The following is a 25,537-nucleotide window of genomic DNA, read 5'->3' as shown; positions in this document are numbered from 1 at the left end:
GTTTTCGCACTAACACTTTATCAGCTATGCTTTCGTGTTCTCCAAATGACTGAGAAATAGCACCGCACCAAATTTGCCAGCTACCAACAAAACCAAGCTGGCTATTCCGGTTTGGGGAACACTTCTCACGTAGTTCTTTCTCACTCTTCCCAAGGCAAGTGCTTGGGAAAGCTTCTTTTATCGGCTGCTGTGCCAGGCAGACATCTTAATCACACCAAATGTCTCCATTTCTGCTGGTTCTTCTTTTATTTAGTTTTTATGATCCTCTAAAAGAATTTGAATGTTACCTTGTAAAACAAGAATTCTTTATTGCCAGGATGGGTATTATGCTTTCTGGCTTACGCATTCTTGTAGGTATTTGACAAATGCACAGACAATATATATCATCACCTATTCCAGTAACCCATTAGAAATGGTAGAGGAAATTTCCTCTTAATCTCATATCCAAATTATTTTGCAAAGTATTTGTGCAAAATACCATATCATTCAACTCGGCATGTTGACATCTGCACAGCATTTTAACCAGAACAACTTTTGATCTCTGCCGTTCAACCTAAGATTGACAATATTCTATACTCCCCCCGTTTCAGTGTGCTTAGTCTCCATGGAGACCAGAGGGCCATCACCCTTTTTTCCTTCTTTTTTTTTAATTAACATCATGGCCATATGCCACTGGAGTGCAAATGCAGTGAAATTTTCATGGGCTTTCCACTCCATTTCAGTAGGATTATAGGTCAGTGAACCTTGAACAGGGAGAGCTAAATACGGTGCCTCCTGATAGACTATAAAAGCAAAGTTAACATGCCTAAGGAAGAGATTCAGTAAAAAACAATAGTTAAGTGCAGGACTGCTAGAATGATGTCTGCTGTATCTCTATATTTGTTTTTCATAAGCCTTCCATCCAAGGTTTTCAAAAGCTTTTACATGCACTAAGCACGTAATTCTTAATATTATCACCTCAGCCTCAGGAGTTAGACAGCATTATTGTTCCCACTCTTACACGTGAAAAATTGAAGCCATGAATGTACCACCACTTGCGGAAGGTCCCACCGAGCGCGATGCCGGTACTTGCAGCTGCCGGCAGGGCAGCCCCGCTCGCTCCCCGTGTTCTCAGTACCCTCACACGGACCGCAGCTCCTCCTCCCCTTCTGGCACTCGCGGGGGGGTTTCAATAAGCCATTTTGGGGAAATAACACAATGTTTTTATAGCATTGGTTTATGACAGTTTAGATGCCTGAACCAGCTCCCTGTGAGTTCAGCCACATAGGAACAAGCAGGAGGGGAGGGAAGGTGCCCAGACGCCACCTCCTGAGTGCAGAGCCAGCTCCCTGCTCCAGTCCTGGCCCTTTCCTCTGCCTTAGCTACTGAATCTTGTTCTACAACCCCTGCACTACTCCTCGACATCTAACCAGTCATTTCCTTCCCAAACATTCTGGTTTTCCTCATGTATTTTTATTTAGCTACCTACACATTCATCCATACTGTGTAGCCCTAAATCATCAGTGCGTTCTTGGGATGAGAGTATCCCCTACAGACTCCTATCAATCAATCATATTTTAAGATCCGAGCATCACATTACAAGACATCTGTGCCTTGAATAGTTCACAGTTTTAATAAGGCAGGCAAGGAATAGGAATAGGAATATAGGAATATAGGCATATAGGAATATAGGAATAGGCATATAATTTCTTAAATTACGTAAGCTCTAAACAAGTTGTGGACATGCTGTGACCTGCATCATGCACAAGCATATTAAGTCGACTGTGTTATAAATACAGCAATACTTATGTTTGGTAATTGAATGCATACAATGAAAGTAACTCAGCTCATCCAATACCCCTTTTTTTCCATTGGAATGAATTACGTTCAGCAACCTCTCTGACAACAGTACATACAAGGACTTGAGTTCCTTTCAACCAACCTGCCTTGCCAGGCTGGAGCAATGGGAGCAGCGGCTGACACCGATTGCTGCCCAGAACGCCTCGCGAGTTCCAACAGTTGCTGCAGGCCATTCATCTTTTGTTATCACCTTGCACTCTTCTTTTCCTTGTCTTCATTTAAAAAACAATAAAAGAAAACATGAAAGAGTGTGAAAGGCAACAGTCTCGGGTCAATACCTTTTGTGAAATGAACTAAGTTTGGAAATAAAATCACAATTTTCTGTCAGGGAAAGACCCCGACACCAAAACACATTCCTGCTCTCTGCCTTTCTTAACATATTAATTGGGGTTGTAGTCTCAAGTGCTTGCAGAAATGTGCAGAGGAAAAGCTATTGACTATGTGATTTTGAAGAGGGATGAGGTGACGGTGCTTTGCGTTGTGTACTGTATGTGCATCAACCAAGGATCCATACACACCAAGCGATGGGGCTGATCAATCTTTATTCCTAGACAATCAAACAGAGCTGCGTCTTCAGGTCCCTTTACTGACAGCTCATAAAACGATGGTATTGATCACAACGCCTAAATTTGTAGTTTTAACAATAAAAGCAATTTGTTTAGGGAGGGAAATAGCTGTATGAGGTGAATGCATGTGGTTTATTAACTTTCGAAAATAATTCTTCCGAGCAATAAGACAAAAGGTTAGACAGAACTTTTTAACCTTGAAGATCTGACTTCCATTTTCCCTACTAAGGTATTTTCCTCTTTAAAGATATATATATTTTAGATTTTGGAGTCAAAGGGAGGCAGCAAGGCACGCCTGTCACACTCATCACAGCTCCAGGAGGATGGAGCAAGGAAAATGGAGCTTCCCATAGAGCTCTGTCTCATGGCTGATTGGCTCTCATGTCCAAGAATGTCCAACTTCTTATTTAAGGTTTTTCCATAATTGGCTATTGATAAGAATTCAGCTGCCTGGGGACTCTAATGTCTTTTTCCTCTGCTGTCTGCCTATTTACATGAAACATGTAAGAACAGACCCATCTTGGAGTCAGCTGGGCTGCTGTCACATTTAAAACCAACGTGCACAGGCAGCATAAGGCTCATTTCCTTGGAAAACCTGGCTGAAATCCTCCTTTTTTCCCCAAAGAAAAAACAATGAGATTCAGGAAAAATGACCTCGCTATAGTTACTTGCTTTATTTACTTCATTAAAAACGACAAATGCATTCTTGAGTTAGCACATGTATAGTGCTGCTAGCTGTGTTTAGGACATAAATAAGCATAAATTCTTTACTTCGAAAAAAATCATACACCTATTATTAGCGATGGATCTGCACAGCATGCTAAGGTGCTCGGGTATACATATTCTCCTGTTGACATCTTTCTAAAATAGAAGGAATATTATAATGTTTAAAATAGAAAGCATGAATATTGTTGACGTATAAACAAAAAAGAAAGTAAGATCCACACGGTGCAGAAGCAGCATGTAAATTAAGACCTAATGTCGCTGCAGAAAAACACCTCATATTTTAGGAGAATAAAGCTTGAAAAATTAACTTGACGTCTTTATGCACGTTCATTGAGATGTTAGCACAGCACAAATTTCAGGTGAATTTAATCTACAATATTGAAATTGCAATCACCTAATAATGCATATATACATGTAACTTAATTTGAATTATTTAGTAGTCATAGAAATGATTCTTAAGGCTTGATATGCACCTGTACTAATTTTTTTCCAGTTTCTATCCAGGCCCTTGGGTATAAAAAAGCAGCAGCAGCAGTGGGCACTTTGCAACTACATCGCGTGTTTTTCTTTGAAAGTTCCTGGGGTTTTTCAAATCCTCACATCTCTTGGCTCTGGTTTTATTGAAGACTCTGGGAATTTCCAGCTGCTTATGGCCAGTGCCTTCACATCTGCTTAATGCTGCTCAGAGCAATGACACTCGCTTCTACTAGAAAGAAATGATGCAGATTCTGGTATAGCTACGATAATGTTAAATCCTGCTCAAGTACTATCCATAGAAAATCAAAAGCATTAAATTATTGTCTTTATTCTTTCTTAGACCTCCCTCTGCATTCCTTTTCTCCAGAAACACCTTCCTCTAAAGGAACAGCACCGTTTAACAGAGCACATGGCTCTGTTAGCTTTAATGGCTTAGTTTTGTGACAATTAAGGCAGAGATATTCAGCAGAATAAATTAAAATTTGACATAGCAAACTGCTTGAAGTGTCCTTTAATCTTCTGAACGATTTTATAAGTTCAACTGGTTATTTCATGTAGAGATCAGACCAAAGCAACTCCCTCCTCCCCCTCCTCCTTTTTCTCTTGTGAAATAGCTGCGACAGCCTGGAGAAATATTGTCTATCTTGGTTCCAGCTACGGCCCTGAAGGTGGAAAGCTGGAGATGAGTTCAATACAGCTTGTTTCATTGCTAATTTTGGAGGGCATGTAGAGCTGCTTGTTCCCCTGGCTTAACAGACAAATTGACTTTCTAATTTTAGAACAGAAGAGTTCTGCGCACTCACAGACCAAAACTGCTACTTTTCTGATGGATTCGAGTGGAGATTTTTGCCTCTTAAAACCATAGCATCTGAGCGATTTAGAACCTGCCGTGGAAGATGGTGTTGAGGAATGTCACCCCAGAGGCAGCGTTCTCAGAAGAAAAGGTGAATACAGAAATAGGGAGCCAAACAAAGGCTCAAACACACATGGTTTGCTTTGTTCACGTCCCTGCCTTGGCCCCCGGAACCCTCTGCCTGGAGGGTGTGGGGACAGCGGATCATCCGCACGAGGCACCCTGACCAAGCAACAGCACTGGCGTCCACTGGGAACGTGTTTGGACTGTTACCACCACTGTTTTTAGCTGGATTTACAGAATATCCTAACTAGCAACACAGAAAACCAAATGCATTCACTAAATCTACATTAAAAGAATGTTGGGGCTGCAAATCCAGCAACGTACTTTAGCCCTTCCTGCGTTAGCAGTGTGAAGATCATCACCTTCATACACAATCTTACTTTTTCTCTTTGTCTCTGTCCAAATGTTTGCATTTTTTACTCTGCCCCAGCGCAATCCTTCCCTTTTCCACTTTCTGAAGTTCCATTTCTTGCACTACTTTGTTATGGAAAAATAAATACCCAGTCTTTCAAGTGAAAGGGGATGAGAACATCACGTTTCACCCCAGCTGGCCAGCAGATCTATTATATACACAGGACTGTACTCACCAATAAATAATCCCCCTTCCCAGAGTTGTTTTCACCTATCTGATAATAGTGCATTCTTTTATAACTTCATTCTTCTATAACTCTATGTTTCTGACAGAAGCATCTGGATTATCATTAGCAGTCCATTAGAGATTTCTCAATGTGTTTACAAGTTGTGATTAATATTGGAGAACAAAATCTTTATTTGTGGTTTATCCAAGAAGCAGAAGGAGCATTTCCTTTCATAAACAAGACTAATCCCTTAAACCTCTGTATAGGAGATATTTTACTAGAGTTACATAAGCATAACAGAAGTCCCAAAACTAGAAACCTAAAGTAAGGAGCAAAACGCTGCTTTTACAAAACAACTGCTGATTCCCACCGTCTCAAAGGCTTGATCAGAAGGCTACTTTTCTGAAACTGTGCATTTATCCCCATGCTCTGGAGACAGTTAAATCTTTGATCATTTGCTGCTTAGAGCCACTACAAACAAGATTTATTTTCATGTTATTTATGAGAACAAAGTCTTGATTTTTGAATAAATAGTAATTTTTCATCAAGACATTGTAATTCTCCTTGAGACTCTTAAGGACTAAGTCAGGGGTTTATCTCACTAAAAAATACATAACAAACGTAAAATCCACCCACAACCCCTCTCTTCCACTGAACCATTTCAGTACTGGGGCCTGTATTATTCAATGTATTCATCCATGATTTGGACAAGGGAATAGAGTGACTGCCAGCAAGTTTGCTGGTGACACCAAGCTGGGAGGAACAGCTGACACTGGAAGCTGTGCTGCCATCCAGAGACCTGGACAGGTTGGAGTGCAGCGCAGGGCAACAAAGATGCTGAAGGGAGTGGAGCATCTCCCGTGTGAGGAAAGGCTGAGGGAGCTGGGGCTCTGGAGCTGGAGAAGAGGAGACTGAGGGGGGACCTCATTCATGTTCACAGATATCTAAAGGGTGAGTGTCAGGAGGATGGAGCCAGGCTCTTCTCGGTGACAACCAGTGATAAGACAAGGGGTAATGGGTGCAAACTGGAACACAGGAGGTTCTGCTTAAATTTGAGAAGAAACTTGTTCATGGTGAGGGTGTCAGAGCCTGGCCCAGGCTGCCCAGGGAGGTTGTGGAGTCTCCTTCTGTGCAGACATTCAAACCCGCCTGGACACCTTCCTGTGGAACCTCAGCTGGGTGTTCCTGCTCCATGGGGGATTGCACTGCATGAGCTTTCCAGGGCCCTTCAACCCCTGACATTCTGGGATTCTGTGATTCTTGGTATTGAACATGGATCAATAGAGAATAGAGAATCAATAGAGAATCAAACTTGATTCTCTATTAGAATCAAAAAAGAATTGCAATATAGACAGTATGTATGCACTGTGTATGTGCATCTCCAACAAGGTATAGATAGTAGCGAGAATATATTTCCAAACTATAAGTCTCAGGTAGGAGGGAGATGTTATTTTGAAAAGCGCATCATATAGAGACTTGTTGGAGTTTGTCTGCCAAATTCTTCTCTGCACATACTCCTATGGAAAAAGTACCATGTGTTCATGTAAGTAAAACTGGTTTTAATGAATATGCATGAAAGATTAATTCTAAGATGTCCTAATTTCTGAAACTTTTGAAAGCTTTTCGCTTATGGATGTTGACAAATGCATAATGTATGTACAACATACATAACACGTCATACATACATTATACTTATTAATTCTGTGATAATCTTAATATTCTGTTATAGTAATTTTTTGTCCTCTTCTATGCCTTTTGCTTTCCTTGCCTTAACTCCTTCACACAAAGATCTGCATGTGCCTGTGAGAAATTAATTGCTTCAACAATTAACAGGAAAATGCATCTCAGAGGAAACACTTCATCATCGATCTGTTTCCAGGAACAATATTTGCCACTTAGGAATAGATTACTTGGATTGAAAATTATTTAAGATAATTATTTTCTTTCTAGTTTAAGATTAACAGTAAGAGTCAAATAAACTGAAAATGAAGAAGTTCCACCCAGCACCTGCCATTCTCCTGAGCTCGCCCTGATGTGCTATGCATGACACAGTCCTGTTTTCTAAGACGCTGCTCATTCTGTGCCCAGGCTTTGCTGAACGAGCATCACGTCACAGTCACATTGGCCCTTTTATCTCCACAGACATATATTTTGTGGTCTCTTGGTATGATGGCTTTCATCTTCAGTATGGGATAAGAGCACAGCTGCACTTGCCAATGCTGCTGTAAACAAACCTATGGAGACTCTGGTGCATTAAGGTATAGCTGAAACAGGAATTATATAAATATCAGACACAGATGCTTTGGGATTGATTTTACAGTTGATTTAGAAAGGCACAGTAAGAAATAGAAGATCACAGAATCACAAAGTAATATAGTCTCACTTTTGGCAGTATAAATTGGATATCTATCCCGTTCCATCCCCATGCTGAAGTTCACAAAACTAGGATTTAGGAAACCTTCCAGTCAATAAAGACTTCAAAAAAAGATAACTTGTCAACATCGAAGGTATTCTACAAGTGTTACAGCTCAAACTGAGGAAAAGACAGGCATGCATTCTTGAAATATGCCAGAGAAAAAATGTTGAGAAATGACAGAGATAGTAGCCATCCATGCAGCTAATTGCACATTTGAATGTAATTCAGGTAATCCCGGCCTGGGCACAACAGCAGAGCCGCCACAGCTACTCACTTGTTGAAGTGTATCTAATATGAAATCATATTTATACTTCTTGCATGGAAAAGCTCTTGGGGTTCCTAAGCAAGAACCAGAAACACACCTTGTAATAATTCCTGTAGAAGCTATAGCCTGGTTCCCCCCTCCTACACACTCAAAAATGCAGTTTTCTCTAACTTCGTATATAACATCTTTTCTGTGCATTCTATCATACATAAAACACAGGATTCATATACTTACACAATGAGGATGGATTTCAAACAGAAAGATTCAGACTTTAAAAGAGATGTGCATTTAAAGTGTACTGAACATTAAAGCAGCTCATTAAAACAGCCCTATATAACCTGGAAAACACTTGCGGAAGATAGAGTGTGTTGGGAGAGCTGGAAGTTGGTGCAGATTACCATACAGGGGAGGAATGAATCACATTACACACTCCTTCCATGTAACCCAAAATATCTGGTGATCACACAGCTCTGCCTATGGAATCCTACACATCGGTTTTCTGCCCTGTTGCTGATTTTTACATTTGTGTATGTGTGTGGATGTACGTTGGAATCAACGATGCCCACAAAGACAAGGCATCCTCAAGGCATCTTCTACTGGTATGGAAGTCAATAGAAACACTTCTAAAAGAGGTCTCAGACATACTGCCAGTTCTGGAGAGCTCCACAGCAACTCCTGGGAGGGAAGGTTTATCCTGAGCAGAAAACAAAGCAAGCAGCCTTTGGTGCAAGGTGACTCTCAAGGGACCAGTTGCCGCATGAGATGTCTGTTTAACTCCTGCTCTGCCACACTCCCCACATCACCCAGTTATTGAGCCTTGTGCAGTTCCAGGGGTCACCAAACAACACAACACTGGCTTCTGTATTGTCTGAGTGATGAGGTCAGTGCAGCTCCCTGCTCCGTGCATGGACTGACATGGAGCTCATCCTGAGCCTGGCTACACAACCCCATTTCTCTGCATGCACAGAAACCCTAATAGGTCATGTCATGTATTAGTCTCAGAACTGACCCTAAAGCTAAGCCTAGGTCCCCTCTGTGCCTCTATCATGCTGGGGCAGCAGCCCTGTCTTAGAGGTGGTTATAGTCCTGTCTTATAGCCCTGTCTATAGAGGTGGTTAAAAAGCCAAGAGTTGACCAAGGTGAAATAATTAGAGGATGAGTTATATCTGCACCATCAGTTCATATAAACCACACACAGATCTTTAATACTGCAACTAGTTTGTTCACGTCATCAATAAATCTATAAGCTAAGACTAGAAGCCATGAAGTAACTCAAATACCCAGTGAACTTCAGCCTTGTACTCACAGTTGGAATTCACTTTGGATTAGCTTTATGATTTACATGGATGCTCAATTGTATTCTACAATTCTGCTAACCTTCTGATCCACGCTTTGCTGTATGGTGACTTACACATGACAGCTAGATTTAATGACTTTTTTTAATCCAAAAAATGGGAATCCCCGTGTTTCAGTAGCAACAGGGATATTTTCAGCCTCTGTTCATATTTTAAGTCATTCATTCACTTTCCAAATCTCTGAGTAATTAGTATTACTTCTTACAAGATTTCCTCCAAGGAAAAGAAAAATCAACAGCATCATTAGAGATACTTTCACAAGACACACTTTTGCATTTAATATTAGATTTTTAATAGGCAGGAGATTACTCATTTGCTGTCTGTTTTGTAATAGGTAGCAAACTGGTTTTCTCCCTCTGGAATTGTTATTTAGAGCCCTGGGGCAACTAAAGTTTTAAGGACTACATTGCTAAGTACCACAAACACAGGGCGAGCATGACGATGATGAATCCTTAAGGTTCTTAAGGGAAATCAGACCTCCTCAGGTTTAAAATGATATTTATCACACTGGATAACAACAGGGTAAAAATAGACACTAAATATGCATGATGTTCCCCAGACTGTTGGAAATGTCCTTTAGCTACTTCAACAGCATACAGAAAGAAGGGAATTTTCTCTACATGGGACATGGCAAAAATACCCATAAAACACCTTCTTATCGCCAAGACAGGAAGAGAGAAGAGAGGAAACAAAAAAAACCCAAAATCACAAACACAAAATAAAAAACCCAGTGTATCTGTCAATGATCTGCCCTCCCCATGACTGACTTCTGTTATCGAATTATTTACACTCAGACTGTTTCCCTCCAATTATTTGATTCCCAGTTCTGCATGCCAAGAACTCTCAATGAAAGGGGATTAAACACCTAACATGATTTATTGTTTACAGATTTTACAGAGACAGATGATTTAATCTGAACAACTACAGTACCTTCTGAAGACTCTCTCTAGACAACTCTTGGCATTTTAGCAAAATCACGTTGATCACTGTGCTACAGAACCTCATTTTATAGAAGATATTATATATCAAAGAAAACAAGCCTAATTACCAGCACATCATAGACAACTTCGTGTCTTGAAAACTTCTTGAAACGTCAAAAATGTAGCTCTGCCTTCTCCCACGTAAGCGTTACAATATAGTCTCTAGTTACCTGAGCACAGGAATCATCAGAATTTCTCAGGACTTCAAGGAACCTCCCCCTTCTGAGCCACCACAGTAACGGCTGCTGAGGACTGCACACCTTTGCTCACATTCCTAGCTAAGCTCATGAACAAGGCAATACTGAGCACCTGTTATAACATTCTATTTTGGTATCATTAGGAAACCTCACATATGCAGTACTTTTTGGATCCTTGCTTTCCATTACTACTTTTGGATATAAAATAAAAATCAATAAAATATAATCCAAAAATACAAAGGGCACAAAAGCTCTCATCAGATGAGGTAGGACAGGAAATTAAATTCTTCCCTCCTTACAAACATGCTTGCTGCAGCCAAACCTCCTCCTGCTGAAAGCTCTGCCCTGGGGTCACAGCTGGGACGAGCTGGGACAGGTTGTCCTGATGCCAGCACATGTGAAACGGGGAACTGGTCCAACTCAAACTAAGAAACACTTTCTCAGGTTGTCATCTGCTGTGACACTGCAGAGCATAAACTAGAATTCCTTCTCAGGGTTTCCAGATATACAGACAGCCTACAGTGGACAAAAGAGATGGATGAGGCATCTGTATTGAAGATGGTCAGTGAATGGCCAGCAGGACACCAGTCTGCAGTCACCACAATCTGTAATTATTCGTCGGACTGACTTTCTCCTTTGGATGGACTGTCACAAAAGCAGGGTCAAATACAATAATGGCCTAGAAAATGACAGATTTGACCTAGTGGAAAACCCTCTCAAATGAACATGGCGTCTTTGACGACATCAATGATGTAACGTGGATCATTGTTCCTGCACACGCAATGCAATGAGAGCTCTCCCAAGGGCGTGCAGTCGCTGGCAGAACTGCGGCAGTGATCCCAGCTCTCTGCTTCAGGAGTCCCAGGCCTACAAAACCAGCAGGCTCTGGGTTGCCACTGGACATGTGGCTTTCTGTCCCTCAGCCCTGCTGACCCAACTGCAACATCTACAAGCCAAGGGCGCAATTTTAGGGATACTTCATCTTTACCGCTTTCCTTAGCTCTGCACATCACCAACGGAAAGCCATCAGAGGAGACGGTAAACGCTATACGACTGTACATTGACATTTCAAAAGAATAATTCCTGAATGAGGGAATTACGTTTATTTTTTTAACTACTTCAAGAGACAGAGCAGCAGTTCAGTGCTAATTGTCACTTCCCGCATTTCCAGTAACAGGAATAGCCGTCCTCTCTATGGAGAACCCTACATTTCAGCTGAGATTAAAGGGAATCATCTGCTTTGTAACGACAGTTGAGCTTCCCTGTGGTATCTCCTTCATGTACATGTCAGAGATACAGGAACAGAGTCCACCCCTAAGATGCCAGAACACTATCTACATGCCTTTGAAGTGCTTTCCTGCAATCTTTTTGTTTTTAAATGAATGAGTCTCTTTCAAACAACCAGGTTGAAAAGTTGGCTAATAATGCCTTTATCTAATAGCTGTGGGTTAATATTTAATCTCTTCTTTTGATTTGCTTCAAGATGATAACCATAAACCTTTCTCTCCCCTAGTATATTAGCATTGAATAGGATGATTTCAAGAGAGATTCTGCATTTCTTGATAAATAAAATAGTTCTCTTTTTAAAAAATGAAAAAAGTGGGTCAGCATGTAGAAGAATGATGCACTAAGGCTTGGTTCATACAAATCTGTTTTGCCTCAACACCTCAAAGCAGTCTCATCTAAGTTTTCAAATGAGAAGTAGAAGTTTGTGTCTAAGTGCTTTCAAACAGTGGAAGGTAAACACGACTTCTGAGCTCTTTAGTACTTTCACATCATCACAACGTAGAAAGTCTTAGAACCCTGGAGGTTTCAAAACTCACAGGAAGGTAAAGAAAAACCCAAACAGTACACAGCGTGAAACCCTAAATCTATACAGGATAAATATACTTACAGCCGATCATTACCCATATGCCTAGGAAGTATAAATGGAGGTAAACTGGTATTTCAGAATTAAATTAACCTATTATATATGCCCAATACTACATAACAATGTATTATATTAGCAGCAATGATGCTGAGTGAATAACTAGATTTCAAGGCCGAGGGCTGAACCACATATATGAGTTATTCCTCCTTCTCCCTTTTTCTTGCCCTTGTTTCATGATGATAAACAGAAGCTCATGCGATTCACACATGTTGTGATGGGATAAAATACACTGGAATTTCTTTTTGCTTCATTACCCATCTTTTCTGTAATTCCACAGAGGAGAAAATTCCCTTTCCAAGCAGTAATATACCTCTGGTTGGTAAAGTCACATGAGCACATTAATAGCAAGGAAAAAAAATAATGGTGATCTAAACCATAAAACTATTTTTATGAAGCATTTTGATGAACATCAACAAGAGACTTAATATAATTATTGTGGCTATTAGGCTGTTATTTATGTCATCTTTGTTGCTTCAGAAGCATTTTAGGATTATAGCACTCCTGAGAGTCTATCTAATGTATTGGCAGATGTAACACATAAGAGAATGATACTGTTAAAAAAGGAAAACTAAATGTTAAATAACTAGATTTGAAAATGAGAAATATAGGGCACCAAGGATAATGGTATAACTGTAATAAAAAGAAAGTACTGTGTTGGAAAAGCAGTGGCAATGCTGCCATACAGTTTCCTGTCCCCTGTTATTATCTAATGTTGAGTTAATTTCTTGTATTATAAAAGTGTTGAGAAAATTAAGCATTGAAATATGGTATCATGAAAAAGGAGATACACGAGAACAAATGAGGGATACAACCCAGAAGATACTTTCCTTGTCAATATTATCAAGGGCTGATTTAATCACTCATAGTTCAAAATGAAAATAAGTTTCTCTGCTAATAGCAGGACCAGCATCTGGTTTCAAGCAGCATAAGCCAATGACTGGACCCCCAAAAACTGGACCCCAAAAGCACAAGCGGGAAAGTATCACAAGAAATGCTATCTTTGTAACATTCCCAACAACAAGCATAGCAAGGAAATCGCTGAGCAAGGTTCACCCATGTTCTAGTTCAAATACATTTGGAGATAAGGCAGTAAATGCTCAAATCCAGACACTAAGGTTCTACTCAAAAATGACCAAGCTTTGTCTACAATCATTTTGCACTTGCTTGAATCAATGGCCTCATTCCTGCCATAAGCACAATAATGTATTCTCCAATGGAACAACAAACATTTGCACCCAAAAATCTAAACATGAATAAAATATTAGAGGAGGATCATGACATCCACTAGCATCATATCAGAGCATCTTGCTTAATGTCTCCGCAGGAGCTACGGATACAGGAAAGCGCTACCAATCGTTTTGCAGACGAGGAAAATCCAACACCGCATCTGCATCTTTTCCCACCTCAGTCATTTTCCAAGCTCATCGCACGTGTTGTGCTCCAGTCTCATTTTCCAAGCCCATCGCACGTGTTGTGCTCCAGTCTCATTTTCCAAGCCCACCGCACCTGTTGTGCTCCAGTCTCATTTTCCAAGCCCATCACCCGTGCTGTGCTCCAGCCCAACAGGAGCCACAGGAGCACAGACAAGAATCCACAGCTTGCACTCCGCGCTGTTCTCCGTCATCACTAATGCAGCAGTGATGCTCAGTTTCAGGTACAATAAGAAACAGCATTAACTCAGGAAAACATTCTGCATATGTTTGATCTTTTAATCTCATCACCTCACTACACAAGTAAAAAAAGGAAAGATCAGCCAACTTCCAAAGCAAATAAGCAAAGGATGGCACATATTAGGATGTATCTCCCTGATTCAATCTGCGCTTAAGTGTTTCCAAAGTCACATTTCTAAGCCAGTGGTCAGGTCCCATCACACCTACATGACAAGAGAGGCCTGGAAGATAGATGCTGCTCAGAGAAGAGCAGAAGTGCGGTATGGACACTACTAGTAGTAGTTAACCCAATCTGATAATCTCACGGGTCAGGATTTAGAGAGTTACAAAATTATTATTGCCTGAGAATGAAATCGGAAGAATTGGGGAGAATTTTATAATTGCTTCACCATTAATCTGGAACACTGTCACAAGTCCATAATAAGCAAGGCACTGAGAACTTCTAATCATATTTGACAGATGGGCTTAATTAGTTATTCTCATACAGACTCATAATATTTGCTGTTAATATTCATTCTAAAACACCCTGCTGGCTGTGATAATATTTATATGTTAATCCTGTTACAATAAGCTTTTGGTGCCAAAACCTCTCCAAATAAAATGACTGATATATTTCAGACTCGGATAAAGAAATGCTCGGGCACCCTGGCTGAGTGTGTGCCTTGCACTAGCGCCTCCTCAATCCAGGAAATTACACCTGTCATGGTACATTAGCTTTATTAACATGATTTTCTGATCCATGTAAAACTATCAGAAACACAAAAGTCTCAAATCTTTAGTTAATTAACATTGCCACCTTTGCATTCATGTGATCAGATATCTGATGTCTAAGAGTCATTAAACAATACGCAAACAGAGTTTGTTGAATTTCTAAATGAGCTATGGAGGCAAACAATCAGGTAAGAAACACCAATATTTAGCTGTTACCCATTGTGCATTCCCAGTGACACCAAACACGACAAGATAAGGAAAAAACTGTTTCCCAAGAAGTGTTGAGCGCGTTCTCTTTCCCCATCTAATCCTTCATCTTACTTCTTACAATGAATAGCAAGCCAGATATGACTAAATTTAATGAGGAACACAACATACTGAATAAGACATTGCAAATATTTTACATTTGTTTACAAATGATGAGGAACGAGTTCTCAAAAGGGAGAAAACCACAAAATCGCAGCTGGGAACTCAGAGTAAGTCAAACCAGAATGTGAGAGGGAGTTACGCAAATACCTGTCCTCACTTGAAGAAAAAAACCCTAATATGTATACGAGCTCACACTTCTAATAAACATGAAGCAATGCTTACAGTCAGCATGTCAAAGTATACAGAAACACAACCACTGCATCAAAGGTGACATAAGGATTTCTTTTCCTGTGTGCAAGGGGTCATTTGGAAGGTTTGCCACTGAACGATGAATAGCGAAGGGAAAGAAGTCGCCAAGCTCCAGTTCACCCCTGAGGTCGCATTTTATTTTCCTGATGAGGAAGAGAAATCAGGCAAACGCTCTGTATGGACCCAACGAAGTAAAGTGTGATGGAAAACTCATTGAAATAATCTTTGATTCTGATCCAACGTCTGTTTCAGTCAATGGAAATATTCACACGCTGCCTTCAAACAGCTCTGAACTGGGACGTTAAAGCATCTGTCGGACAGCCCGTGCTGGGCAGCGGGGAGCTCTGACCTTGGCACACATACACTTTGCTGCTTTGACCAATAAAATCCACTCAGGTACAAGGCAATATATGGTTCAGATGAGAAAATTCAGGATAGTGTAGCACAGAAAATGTCTAGAATCTGAGTTATAATGAGGAGAAAGTGATCCAGGTCATGATTATGAAGGGAAATTCTTCCCTTCCTCTTTTGTTCATAGATTGCAAAGACATGAAAGTTCCTACTTATTAGGCTCAGAGGGTATTTATTTAAAAATTCTAAACCCCATAATAAATCCTCAAAGCCTATAAGATTTTGTACATTCCAGAAGTAAATCACAGCACAGGACATCCATGTTATACGTTTTCTAACAGCAATACCAAGCACAATACACATGCAGGCAGTCAGATCCTTATATATATGAATATAAACTTGACATAGAGTTCCAGCAACAATGAACACACAGCAGCAAATTACATAAAAATGCATTCATTAAAGCAATTAGTTATGATTAGAAAAGGAACATCCACCTTCCAGACAAAGGCTGTTTGAGACAGGTCAGTATCCCAAGTTGTTCCACAATGGGAATGGAAAATGGAAAATCTGTTCTCTTCTGCAGATTAAAACTCCACATAAATACCACCACCAAAAACGTCAGTTTGACACCCAGAATAAGTTTGCATTTTTTTCTGGCTAAAACAAACACACAACCACCAAACCAAACAACTCCACCACAAGCAGCCCTGTAATTACCCTCTGCCACAATGCCTGGTAGCAAATAATTTGAAGAGATTAAACTAGTCACGACCTAATTCTAAGAGATTAAATATATTCTTCTAAATACCATGTGAAACAATATTTCCTGCTAGTTTTAACTTCCTTGAAGTATTATGATTGAATAGCATTTTGTTCAAAGCACACGCAGCAGAGCTAGCGAAGCGCTAGAAAATAAAGACAGCCCCAGCTTTCCCAAAAGCATTTTCATCCTGTGCTATAATAAAACTTATTAAAATCACAGCAAAACGCTTTGGAAAGGAAAAACAACCGTCGGTTATGAAAAGACAGACTGCTGGAAATGCCCTACCTGTTTTCAGAGGCGGCGGATTTCCTCTGGCAAACAACAACAGCTGGCGCGTATTTCCCGCTGTAATCCACGTTCTCTCTGATGTCCCATAAGTAGGGGCTGCTGGCTCTGACACTGAAAACGTTCACACCTTTCTTCACCTTTGCCCTGGGAGAAACAGGAGGATAATTCACCAATTAGATGCAAAATGTCAGCTTGACCTGTTACTTATTTCTTCATTATTACCAGCCCACAGAAAACACTACTGCTCGTTTGAGTTTGACAGTATTACAGGGAAAGGACTATATTTGCTATACAACAAGATTATATTGACTCAACAACAGCTATGTTTTATTAACAAAACTGGTAGAGAATCAAGAAGAAACAAACCCAAAAACCAGCCTTAGGCCATAGCATAGTCTGCCCTGGTTCTGCTGGCATGTGTGCTATAGCCTTGCTTTGATGGAGAAAGCTTTGCAGGGCCTCAGTGCTGCTAAATAAACACCTGGATCCCTTTGGAAACACCAGTGATGAGGTAAACCAGAAAAAGAATGGACACAAACCCAGAAAAACGAGCTGAGTGTGTTTATCCTGCCATTCACTTTCTACACCGACAAACTGCCATCCTGCACTGATTTCTGATGTTTCTAAACAAACGCGGATCCTTGTGTGCACTCCTTGGGGTAATTGCAGTCTGTGGATCAAGATTTCTTAGAAGAGCTGTTGTTAAGGTCTAATTTGGTCATCTGTTAAAAGCCCCAACCCCCTAATTTTATTGAAAACAATAACACAACAAGATTGTTGTTTTCTGCAGAATTAGAGGTTAGGAACTCGTTTTGAAGAATTAGTTAACACGCTTCTATAATTAGCACAAAAGCTTCGATTCCCCAGTCCCAGGAGCTGTTTTTCCTCTAGTGTGTCTCGATGTTGCGTTTGCCACCCTGGAGATCTGCAGGATTTTCTTCTCCCTATTTCCAATAGCAGCAGCACTTCGCAATTACCAAAGAATGACCCGGACGCAACACGGTTAATAATAAGCGAAGGTATGTTATTTGTCAGCAGATAAAACCGAAGATACCTGAGGTGAAAACACTCTGACTGCCGTCAGGGCTCAATTACTTTGCTGAAATGCGCTTTATTGAATTGCCCGGCTGCACAGGGCGAGCGGGCTCCGACCCTCCAGCTGCTCCCGGGCGCTCGGGGGCGGCCGCGCGGTTCAGCCGCGGTTCAGCCACAGTTCAGCCGGCTCATTGCTCCACCGCAGCACGGAAAGAGCGCACGGCAAAGCTGTTTCATAGGTAACGGTCTCAGCACAAGGGCTCTGCTTAAAACAGCGTGACCGCAAGGAAAGTTATTCAAGTATTTTACGCCCAAGACTTCACTTTGGGCCAGATTCTACTTTGGAAAAGAGGAGGAAGGAAAAGACTTAACATTGCAATTGTGGCTGGTTTTAGGTTGTTGTGGGTTTTTTTCAAACAAGGAACCTATCCAACTAAACGCTTTCCTGGGTATTTCTACAAGCTGTTACTTACTCCTGGATCGCTGCTCTCAGTGCAGCACATCGGCTACTGAGACTCATAAGCAGTTCAGCCCTTGCACCAAATCAATCATGGCAAACAAAGCCCTTGGGAGCCCTGGATTCCTGAAACCTGTCAGTGCTGACAGGGCACAAATTGAGGGAAGGGAGAAACTAAAAAACATGGAAGGAACTCCCAGAATCAATGCATCACACCTGAAATCAAGGAAATGCATTTCCTAAGTGCACAGAGATAGCGATTCCCAATTCTGTCTCCTGACCCGCTAAACACTGTATTTACTCTAGTGATAAAAGAGGCTTCAACTCCACCAATTAAAATGCAGGCAATGTCCTTTCTCATTTATCAAAGTGTCTGTTTTAGCATCTCCCAGTTTTTGCAGTTTACAACCAGTTAGCGCTCAGCTCTCAGCCCATGTCATTACTGCAGGCTGGTAATGGCTGTGAAATCGTTACTTAAGTGTTGTATAAAGTGGAACAGCTGGCTGGTGAAAATACCAGCATCCCCGCATGTGTGCTGCTAAGTGCCACGGTACGACGTCAACAAAGTGTCTGGATTGAAGCACCGCAGGGAAGGGAAAGAGCAAGAGAGCACACACACGCACAAATTCACCCTCAAGACATGCAGGAGATCAAAGACAGGAAGGTGCCGAAGCCACGGATACCCGGCCACGGGCAAGACCCCTCCACCTTTTACTCCTGACAACGTCCCGCACGCAGCACACAAATACCACACATCCCTCCATTTCAAAACAAAGTGCAAATAAACAGGGAATCTAACCCCTAAGCACCTCTAAAGAAAGGTGGTTTACACCCATGACATTGAATCTAGTTTTCTATTACCGTGAGCACTCAGGGCAAAGATCTGCGAGAACCTTTCATGCTCCTTCTGAGAAAAGTGAGCTGCTTTCAACATCAAAGGAACACAAAGAAAAGGGAGGCTGTTAACACAGGTGCCACCACTGGTTACCAACGTGTTACGAGGGGTGACTAGAAGGTGGCAGATAAATGGTGTGCAGAGGGGTAGGTTTTCGAGAGCTTCTGAATTTGCCTTGTCACCAAATCTCCCCAAAGCACTGCAGGAATAACTTAAGGGGGTTTCTATTTCTGTGTATCTGTAGTGTTTTTTCCTGCCCAGACCCTAACCTTAATCCACAAATGGAGAGAGACCAAAGCGGTGTGTAGCTGTGCAGGATGGCCGTCTTCATTTTACTAATCTTCACCACCTTTGGACTGTGACAGCAATAATAGTTGTAGGAGAGGCTTCTGAAGGCAAAGACAGGCAAAATGTGAGTTAAAATGGACCTGACCGCAGTTCTTCACATCATAAGACAAAGAAATAAGGTCCATTTCCCCTCACTGGAAAGTCTAATGCACTACTGACCTAGGGCAGCAGCAAAATACTCCCTGCAAGAAACCCTGAAAAGTATTCATGGTTCTAAGCTGTAAATACCCAACATACGTCATTGCCCAGAGCCCATCTGTGCTGCTGGCTATGCTGTGGGTTCCTCTTCGTGAAGGCTTTTTCCAGTGTCATCACTCTCCCCTCGATCCAACAACAAACTGTACCTGCTGGCGATGGAAACATCTGGTCTGTATTTCCCAGCGCTGCGCTAACGCCGGCTTCACAGAGGCTGGAGAGCCAACAGAGCCATCCTGCAGCTGGAACACCTCAAACCAGGGTCTTTCCAGAGACCAGAATTAAATGTTGTAGCTTGAGAATCAGGTACTATGGGACTGTATCCTCCTACAGGATCCTAAAACTGAGACAGCACTTTTGGCTTGACTAAGCTGGGGAACTGTTCAATTCCCAGGTACTGTCTCCTGCTGGCAAGTCGGTACGAGAATAATCACTGTAAAAAAGCAAACACGCGGGGTACGCTGAATGTGGTGATCCTCTGCAGGATCTCAAGTAATTCGGTTGCTGCACATAGCATAAATAAAACCTTTTTGATACCAGAACACTTTAGTCTGACATTTCCATCTTGATGTTTCATCTCCATCCCCTCCCAGAGGTGTAAGAAGGACTGGTTGGAATTTGTGCTCCCAGCATTTCCACTTCTAATTTTATGTACAACATTAGAGTGATGCTAAACTTATACACTCTTCTTCTTCCATCCCCCTGTAGTTTCATTGGTTTTTATGGCTAATATAGGACAGAATCTGAGCCCGAAAGAGATTCACCTCTTTGAACATCAGTCAAAAATGAAATGTGTCTGTCGTTGAGAGAACAGGCAGAGCTCAGTCTGCTTTTGTTAGACTTAAAGCTTATCTGCAGTGAGCGGATGAAAACCAAGGGTACAAAGGCTCTCTGGATTTGTATCTATCACAAACCCGTGAAGAAATAAAGACTGTTAAACAAATGCTTTCCCTACGAGGGGCAAGCCTTCATATTTGAAACTCTGTCAATGGAAGGAACTGTATTTGAGCAGGGCCCACTTAACCAATAACTGACTAAACCAAACTGCAGCTTTCTCAGTGCAACAGGAATGCCAGATCACACAAATTAGGTCATGTACTAAGACACTTCATACTAACCATCCATCCGAGTGTCTGGCTTTCAATTTCTTAATCAATTTTGGCATGGCTTATAAAAACTAGGATTTGGATGCCAGGATTTAATGTGCAGAGCTGGCTTCTATAAAGCTCTTCTTGTTTTGTTTTCCCCGTTGAATACTTCATGTACAAACCAGTGTTGGCAGTTGTTTTCAGAGAAGATGCCTCGAAGTTTCTTCAGATTACACTAATAGTTTCACTGATTGAAAATCCACAGCAGAAGAGAATCGGGAGTCCCTGAGATACTGATAGAGTTAGAATAATTTATGGAGAGCGGTCTAGCACAACATAAGCTATTTAAAGCTGTATAATATACCCACAGACTCTTATTAAGGTCTGTGGTTTTCAGCCCTGTGAGACAGAAACCAGTTATCATTATGCATCACCATGAAAGCAGATTAAAATTAAATCAATCTGTTTATCTATGGGTTTGCAATGCAGTTTTTCCAAAGCATAACAAGTTCTCCATCTAATTAACATTTCAGGAGGAAAAACCATTCCACCCAGACACTAAACCACACTCGTTCAAATGGAGATATTACAAAAATACAGCCCAGGTGGATTTATAACAAAATTTAATTAGCAAAAGGTCACAAGACCTATTTAGGCTTCATGAAGCTGAATTGTGCGTATCAGGAATTAAATAAAATGGATACCTTTGTAATATGTACCTCTTGGACTTAACAAAATTGCCTACTGCACTTACAGTTTCTGTGCATGCACCCAGTGCATACATATATATATATATATATATATATATATATATATATGTACAAATGCACGCACTCCACACACAGATTTAGATGTTATTCCTGTGACTTTCAAAGAGAAAGTCCTTATTAAAAACATGTTTTGCAAGATGTAAAATGCACAAGTCTCTGGAGAATTAAAAGGAAAGAACGCATACAAATCAATTTAAAGCAGAAACAAATGCAGAGTTTGTAGCTCTGATCTCTGTTCACTCACTAAACAAGCCACGGGAGGGCCCGATCCTCAGGGGGAACAGAGCCCTTCGTGGTGTGCACAACTGCATCTTTTGGGATTAGAAAACCCCCTGAATCAGAGCTGAGGAAGCAAAGCTTTGCAGTGATGTGAGTGACGAGCACTGTGCCCCAGGGACCCAGCGCCTTGGGACTCCCAAAGGGAAGAAGTCAGAACCAGGTTTCTCACCCAATTCCCGTGTGTGTGTGAGGCAGCGGGCTGGCTGGGGCACCTCTGCTGAGATCATTTGGTGGGCTGTACGTGTCAAATCAGTGGTGAACAATGAGAAAAAGGAAAATAGCAGTGTTGTAACCTGAGGTGGCACTACCAAAATGTGTGCTGCTAGCAGGCAAAATCCCAGTAATATGATAGATAAGACACCACTGTTAGAAATGACAATGTTAGCCATGTTCTAAGGAGGCATTATTGTGTTAAGAGACAAGCTGGTGCTCCTGCCCGTGGCTGTATCTCAATACCAATTACGAAACAAACCTAGAGATGTTTAAGAGAGATACTGTCTCAGGTTGATAGCTCAAGGTCAAGGTGAGGAGGGAAATCCGTGACCTCTTTTCACCCCTCAGTACGCAGCAAACACAGCGACTGTCACCTCTCCCAGCTGTACAGCAACAGATAATTGGGCAATAATGGGCAACGATACTAAACAAGACAAAATATTTATGTATTCAAGGGTGTGAAGGCAGGTGTTTGTTTACAGAAATGAAAGACAAAGATAAATAGTGCTGCCTGCTGATTTAAAGTGGTTTGGAGCCCTGTGTACTGTTTCCAACTACTGCTTCTAAAATAAATGCAAAAATACGATGCAGGGTCTGAAATCTCTCTTTCCAAGCTGCTGGTAAAAAGAAAACAATGCAACGCATCCCTTCCTTTCCTGGCCAAACACCAGCAGAGCTGCTACACCACAGCCTGCGCAAACAATTCATTATATTAGCCTTAGATTTAGGAAAGCATAGGAAGAACAAAGCACAGTGCTGGGGACTGTATGCACTAACACTAAAGTGCCATTTGCCCCATTTCACAGGTGAAAAAATGGTAGGAGAACAGCTACCACCCCACAGGCATGTGGTTCTCACCCAGAGAACCATCTAGAAGCTGAGATGAGCGTAACCAAGGATTTCTGTTACAGATTGCAGGTGGAGTAAAACAGAGCACAGCACAATGAAACATTTTTAAGTGCTGTACAGACATTTATGTGTGCATTTACGTACGCATACATATATTTTTATGCTGAGTGGGCAAGAGACAAGTGGAGAAGTTCTTCTGGATTCACTTAAAGTGGCTGAGAACATTAGGAGCACAGTGAATAAAGAAGAGAAGGCTGATGGGCTGTGCTGTGCGAGTCTTCCAAATCAAACAGCTGCAGATACAGGAATCCAGTTACACATTCGCTATATACACCCAAGAAGCAATGGGGTTGGTGAGACTATTTCTTTGGTTTTACTTGCAAAGCAGTGCCTGGTGCAGGATCTTTTTGTTTATAAGTCATACAATCAGACATAATTGTTGAAGGATGCAGATACTCCGGAGCTGTGACCTGGATAATCAGCTTTTTGCAATGGAGAGATGCTGGTTAGCAGTCAAAACTACCGACATTTTGACTTACCGAGCAGATCAACAGCCACTGCCCAAACTCCCTTCAACGCGACCAGTAGATATCTGATGTTCAGTGAAAAAGAGCGTATAGTTTAAAGCAAATGCGTCAAGGCTGAGTAGAAAATATATTAGCAATCATAACGATATGATGAATGCAGATGCTATGTTTACCTCAAAAGAATCTCCAAAAATGCTCCTGTCTTCTCCTGGGGAGAATAAACTGCACAAATACTGCTCCTCCCAGTGCGGGTTCACCTCCCGCACCCCAGGGCTCGACACCCCACCTGCCCTGCCCATTCCTCACGGTGACGGGTTTGGTGCTTCAAAGTGACGTGAACAAGGTTATTAGAAAGTTTATTTCCACCTTCTTCAGCAGGACAGTGCTGGGGTATTTCCAAATCACATCCTAACGCAAAATGACACAGCAGTATCACTGAGCAGGAAAGAGAAGATTACCTCGGCAGCACTAACGAAGACCAATCGGTGAACATGAGTTAGCACTGTTCCCTAGCAACTTCCCGCAGCTGCAGATAAAATCATTTCCTGGACATCATGGAAACTGGGAATACTTAGTTCTCTTACACCAGAATCCTCTCATCCGTCGCTCATACGCAGCCCCCTCTAGGAGGTAACACGGGAGCAATTTGCCGCGAGATGCACCATTACATTAACTTGTCCAAACATTTTTAAAAAGACCTATGGATCCATATGTGCTTTGTTTGTCCTTCATCCAAGGACATGTACATTAGATGTTTAAGGAACAGCATCAGAGAGACGGAAAAACAGCATCTAACAACCTTTGCTGCAAAAACCCTGAGCCTGCAAACCCTTTTTCATAAAGGTGTTCTCCTGCAAGCGATTCCACTGATTCCTGATGAATCCTTACTTAAGGTTTACAGAATCAGGTCTGCAGTACAGAAAATGCAAAGTTAGTGTATAAATAAAGGGTTCAGCTTCTTTAATGGAGAAAAAAGCCTGCATTACTCGAAAGAGCTGCTGTCGGCATAGAATAGCTATTCACTAAGCTATTCACATAGGAATTTTTGTTATATACATAAAATCTCAGGCTGAACACTATATGTCTATACAGACATATTTAACCACCTTTCTGTCATCTGCACGAGTGGCTACCAAAGCAACGTTTGCTAAACAACAGCAAGGAGTTCTGCTGCAGGCAAACCCTAACAGCTCGATGAAGCCACTGATGCAGAAGGGAGTTCAATTAATACAGAAATGACACTGCCCAAAATTATTCCTTCTGTGTCCTTAGTGCGGGGTGCACACAGCGCTGTCTGGATCCAGCTGCAGCAGTTGCCTCTCGTGCGGGTCAGAGCGCAGCTGCCGTTATGGTTTTAATAGCGGAAGAGCCGCAGAAGAGGGTTTGGCTGATCCCAGCAGAACCAGGGATCACTCGGAATTACACAGAAACCTCCCTGTCGATTGCTCTCCAAGACAGAGCTATTTTGCAGGAACACAAAGGCAGCTGGTAATCCTCCACACACAAAAATCCCGAAAAACTAATAATTGCACCTCCCCTCAGCCTCAAATTTAATGCATTTCCTTGGACTCTTTTACTCTATTTGTGCATTTTAATATAAGAAAGATGAGAAGGCGTTAGAGACTTCTCATCACAGCATACAATTGTTCTGCTGTGGAATTCAAACGTGTGAGAACCTCTTAATGTCTGCTTAGTGGTGGTCAAAGGTAAATGTCGTGAAACAGAATACAGGGCCTTACAATACAGACTAAGCAAGAACTACAGAGCACGTACTCTTTTTTTAAAAAAAAAAAATATATATATACTAAAACTCAGTAGCTTTAGAGACTGAGTTTAATGCGTCACAATTTTTTGAAGCAGATTGCTCTTTCGAAAATAGAGGTTTTAAAAAGTTTTAGTGACCTGACGTACAGAAATCTCACTTATGGCCATGACTGACATTTTTCACTCGTGCAGCACAAGCCCAGTGGCAATCAGCATAAGACGTTAACACTCTAAATCATTTGTCACTTAGAAGAAATTCTATAACCAGAAGTGACTACATATGAAAGTAAAGAGGTTGTATCCCGGCCACCAGCTGGTAGGACAAACTCCACTGAGGAATACAAGCTGTTCTGTCAGGCAACCAAAACATCAACACAACGGATTAAATGGCCAGATGATGAAGTGCTGAGTGATGAAATACATGAAGGCTGGAGAAACCATGACACAGAGGAAAAAAATACAGAAAGG

General features: G+C 41.4%; 1 protein-coding gene across 3 annotated transcripts in view; it reads right to left on the bottom strand.

Annotated features, from left to right (window-relative positions):
* The window catches only part of TMEM132D (transmembrane protein 132D), a 203,609-nt gene that overhangs the window by 113,124 nt on the left and 64,948 nt on the right, over positions 1-25,537 (bottom strand). For 2 of the 3 annotated variants that reach the window (XR_011741702.1, XM_065851960.2), the window contains exon 3: positions 16,647-16,793. Coding sequence is in view for 2 of the 3 variants with exons in the window: in XM_065851960.2 (XP_065708032.1) it covers positions 16,647-16,793 (147 nt within the window). In the remaining variant the exon portion in view is untranslated. Of the gene's footprint in view, positions 1-16,646; positions 16,794-19,305; positions 19,388-25,537 lie in introns of those variants that run through there. The other variant, XM_071816052.1, reaches the window with a different exon arrangement.

This window comes from Patagioenas fasciata, chromosome 17 (assembly GCF_037038585.1).
Source record: "Patagioenas fasciata isolate bPatFas1 chromosome 17, bPatFas1.hap1, whole genome shotgun sequence".
Lineage (NCBI taxonomy): Eukaryota > Metazoa > Chordata > Aves > Columbiformes > Columbidae > Patagioenas > Patagioenas fasciata.
This window is presented reverse-complemented; position numbering and strand designations above follow the sequence as displayed.